At 49.4% G+C, this 4760-nt stretch overlaps 1 protein-coding gene across 1 annotated transcript in view; it reads right to left on the bottom strand.

The window, feature by feature from the left end:
- The window catches only part of LOC107107713, a gene marked incomplete at its 5' end in the record, with an annotated part of 50554 nt that overhangs the window by 9642 nt on the left and 36152 nt on the right, over window positions 1-4760 (bottom strand). Inside the window, one exon of the mRNA XM_015408029.1 lies at window positions 1240-1338. Coding sequence (XP_015263515.1) covers window positions 1240-1338 — 99 coding nt within the window. The remainder of the gene's footprint in view (window positions 1-1239; window positions 1339-4760) is intronic.

Below are 4760 nucleotides of genomic sequence, written 5' to 3'. Positions count from 1 at the left end.
GCCAAACCCCTGATAGTACAGTGCATTAGCATATTAGGCCACACCCCCACGTTACCAGAAGTGTGGTCATCCAGCCACACCCACCTTTTGCTTCTCATTCTGTTTACCTTGTTTGTGGTAAAAACCCAGGGCCTTTTTTGTAGCAGGAACTCCTTTGCATGTTAGGCCACACACCCCTAAAGTAGCCAATCCTAATGAGTTTCTGCTGTTGGGTGTAGCCTGTTATGCTAATGAGTTCCTGCTGGGCGTGGCCAACTCAGGAGCCAGAATTAACCAGGACCCAGCAATTAGATAACATACAAAAACAACATATTGCTGCACAAGTTCATTTGGTTTTGAACTAACAATAGTAATTATTTTTAATTCTTTAGACAAGACAACAAATCAAGAGACCGTAGTCCTCAAGAAAACAGAAGCAAGGACGAACTTTCCCGGGCTTGAGAGTCCATTTCGACCTGCGTCTTTCTCAAACGTCAGTTTGTGGTGTTATTCTTCCAATCATGACTCTTTTCAACAATACATGCACAGATTCAATAGTGGCTAATTCTAGCTCTACTGCTCACAAAACTCCTTGAAAAGAGTCATGATTGGAAGAACAACTCAGGAGCCAGCCGGAACTCCGTCCCTGTGCGTCCCTGCCCAAAAATAGCCCTGGAGGGAAGTAAAGAATACAGAAGGAGAGTCAGAAAACAGAGGGAGGCAGGTCAAGGGGGCCGTTGAGGAATTGGGTGATAACGGACAGGAGTTTTAATCTCCATCACATTTTTATCCTGGTCTTCCACCAGGGCTTTCAAGGGCAGAAGACACAGCTCTTTCCTTCTTTCATTTTATCCTCATGATCATCCTACAGGGTAGGATAGTCTGAGACTGACTGCTTCCGATCAGCTTTGGATGCTGGATGGCGACTGGGACCTGGATCTCCCTCTGCTCCTCGTGCCACACTCTTACACTCTGCTAGCTCTCAGACAACACCCAGCAGGAGTTAGGGGATTGCTCTAAGCCTGTAAGAAGCAAGGAGGACGGTCAACTTGTCGATGCTGGGTAAGTAGCAAACTGATGTCCCCCAGGGAAGCAAGAGAGAGGCGGAGAAAATAAGCAGCCACGAATGGTGGATTGAGAACCTGGGACATGGCGCCATAATACAAGGTGGCCACGAAACAGGCGAAAAGGAGATGAAGAACGTTATGAAAACCGCAGTTGCGAAAACCACTTTGTCGTCGTCGCACGGCTGTGCAATACCTTCCACGTCTTTGCAGTGGCAACATCTCAATTTTAGGCTGACGGCTCCGGCCAGGGTGACCACCACGACCACTAGGATGACAATGAAGCTGGTAACACCTGGACAACGGGGAGGAGAGAGAAAGAACAACTCTTAGCCTGTCTTTCCCGGGGTTCTGTTCAATGGGCTGACCAGGGCTTTTTTTGGTAGAAAAAGCCCAGCAGGAACTCATTAGCATAATAGGCCACACCCAAGAGCAGAAACTCCTTAGCATAATAGGCCACAGCCCTGACAGCACAGCTCATTCGCACATTAGGCCACACACCCATGTTACCAGAAGTGTGGTCATCCAGCCACGCCCACCTTTTGTTTCTTATTCTGTTGACCGTGTTTGAGTTCAAAACCCAGGGCCTTTTTCGTAACAGGAACTCCTTTGCATGTTAGGCCACACACCCCTAATGTAGCCAATACTAATGCGTTTCTGCTTTTGGGCGTGGCCTATTATGCTAATGAGTTCCTGCTGAGCATGGCCAACTCGGGAGTCAGCCAGAACTCCGTTCCTGTGCGTTCCTGCCCAAAAATAGCCCTGGGGCTGACTCTCACGGAAGGGCTTGCCATCAACAGGAGGGAACTTGCTTGCTTTCCCCGTCTTTTTGCAGCTCAAAGAGTTCACTGAAATGCGACTCCTGGGGGGGAACAGGGGCCCCTCCCCCAGAAAGAGCATGAGGAGTGACTATGCAGCCGGAGGAGGGAATCGGCCAAAATCTATGCGTGGAACTCTACTGCTGGATCCAGTCCTATACAGGCCCGTAGCCAGGAATTTTTCTTAAGTCGGGTGCATTTAAATTTCTTAGGGGGCACTGGCTAATCAATTTAATCTGGGGGAGAAGGCCATGGCACCCTGGGCTAGATGTAAAGTCAGGGGGCCTTGCCAGCAAGTTGGGAGGCCTAGCCCTGAGATGCCACACCGTAGCTATGGGCCTGAGCCTCTATTTGTTGGGATGTTTAACACGAAATGCTTCAAGAGATCTTTGCATTTTTGTGCTTCTAGGCCATAGCTTCTCATCCAAAGGTCATGGGCTGCAAGGCAGGCTCAGTCATTTTTTGAAAACAAAATGGGTTAAATCCAGGGCTTTTCCCCGGGGGAACGCACCAGAACGGAGTTCCGGAACCTCTTTGGCAAAATTCTTTTTAAAACGTTTTAAAGTTCATGAGTTTTCAGCATACAGATTGAAAACTTCATTTCCCTCCTGAGAGTTCCGGCACCTCTTTAAAAAAAGAAAAGAAAGAAAGCCCTGGTTAAATCTTGTGGTTCTGTTTTTCTAACAGAGGTGCTTTCCTGCAACAGAAGGAAGGAGTCTTCTCCAGTGCAAGCCAGTCTTCTGAGGAGCTTCTATCCGAAGGAGGTTGTTTTGACCGGAGGAAATAACCTCTGCTAACGTAGAGTGCCATGTCCAAAGCTAAGCTGAATGGAGCTCTGTCTCATGTACACAGGCCTGTAGCTATCAGTGTTCCCTCTAAGCTGAGTTAGTGTGAGCCAGCTCATCACAGTTTAGCCTCTGGCTCACACATTTCTGTCTTAGCTCAGGAAGGGATGGCTCCAGAGCAAACTATTTATGAAGCAGCCAACTCACTCGCTCACAGTTTTCATGCCAGTAGCTCACAAAGTAGAATTTTTGCTCACAAGACTCCACAGCTTAGAGGGAACATTGATAATGACTCGATGTCTTTCCCCAGTTTTCTCAGCGGCTTCTCCCCCCTGTGATACTGCAAGCGGATCCCCAAGTTGCTGTGCGCCGGATCGGTCCAGAATAGGCTTCCCAACCTCCAGGCGGCACCTGGTGATCTCCCCCTGGATCTCCAGGCTACAGAAGTCCGTTCCCCTGGAGAAAATGGCTGCTTTGGAGAACGGGTTCTAAGGCATTATATCCTGTTGAGGTTCCTCCCGTCCCCAAACCCCACCGTCCCCAGGGCCCCCCCCTCCCCAAATCTCCAGGTATTTCCCAACCCAGTGCCGGCAACCGTCGTCCAGAGTGGATAAACAGGCACCGACTAGCGATTCTCTTGCATGATGAGCGGCTTCCTGGAGAGACGTTCCCATTTTTCTAAAAAGGGCTTCCCTGGCTTAATAGGTGAAGTTTAGACTGCCCTGGAATGCAGTCAGACCGAACCCGTAATGGAATAAAAGGAGAAGGTGAGATGGGTATCTGGCTGCAAAAATTAAGGGAACCAGAGTACGGATTGTACCAATTAATTGCCTGGTTGGCAAAGAGTCTTCAGGAAGCGTCTGAGCTTCGCTCTCTCTCCGGCTGCGGTCACACACACTAAATAATCTACTTTCAATGCACTTTCCACCAATGTTCCCTTTTAAGCTGCGGAGTCTTGTGAGCAAAAATTCTCCTCTGTGAGCTCCTGGCATTCAAGTTGTGAGCAAGCAATTTGGCTACTGCCTAAATTAGTCTGCTCTGGAGCCCTCCTTCCTGAGTTAAGGCAAAAATGTGCGAGCCGGAGGCTTAAAAACTGTGAGCTAGCTCACACTAACTCAGCTTAGAGGGAACACTGCTTTCCACCTGGATTTTGATCGGGTTTCGCCGCTGTTCCCTCCCGCATTTAAATCTGCTGACCAGATAGGCCAATCCGCCTCCCGCGCCGAAGAGGGTTTAGTCCTGCAATTTCCGTGGTGACGTCATGCGACTGAACAACAACCTCCAGTTGAGGTCATGGCGCTGGGCACGTTGGCCTGAATGTGGCACTTTAAGGGCGGGGTCTGGGCCGGCAAATCAGGAGCCCTGAAAGCGGGCAACCCCCCACCCACCCCCAGCGGGGGAATGGCAACCCTAACAGAGTCCGCCCTGTAAAGCTGCTGTTTTCTCTGGAGGCAGCGGTCTCTGTAGTCTGGAAATCAATTGTATTTCCAAGAGACCTCTGGGGCCTACCTGGAATTTGGGCAGCTCTGGAGTCCAGACATGGATAATGATCCTGTGAGAGCGGGCAGCTCCAGGTATGATAACTGGGCGTGTGCTCACGGACTCTCCAATCAGGTTTTGTGAACCTGAGCCTCCCATAGCAGAAGCTTACTGACCTCCGACCGGGTGCGATAATAAAACCAGCCTGCTGTGCCTGAAGTGACTTTGCAGGCACAGAATCGTTTGGCATGCTCAGCTGCTGCTGACTCAGAAGCTAAGTAACGAAATATTTAATTTGGCTCCTCCGCTCAGACTGTTCCGTTTGGGAGATGGATCAGATCTGCATTCCGCCATGACGTTAACAGGGATGGTCGTTCCTGTCGCCTGGGTTAAAGGTGCAGGCCTATCAATGTTGTGTAAGAATCTTATAGTTACTTTTTAAATTTATTACAGTTCTGTAGGGCCTGTAAGACGGAGCTCTTCCACCAAGCGTTTGATTGAGATGCTGCATCTAGTAGTCTAACATTGGCCAAGGAACCTGCAATCCATCCTTAGCTACCTGCTCTTGTACATGTGTTTTAACATCTGCACAGGGCTGTTTTTGTAGCAGGAACTCCTTTGCATATTAGGCGACA

The sequence above is a fragment of the Gekko japonicus genome, unplaced genomic scaffold (genome assembly GCF_001447785.1).
Source record: "Gekko japonicus isolate JY-2015 unplaced genomic scaffold, Gekko_japonicus_V1.1 scaffold4893, whole genome shotgun sequence".
NCBI classification, from domain to species: domain Eukaryota; kingdom Metazoa; phylum Chordata; class Lepidosauria; order Squamata; family Gekkonidae; genus Gekko; species Gekko japonicus.
Note: the sequence above shows the minus strand (reverse complement) of the source record. Positions and strands in the feature narration are given on the sequence as shown.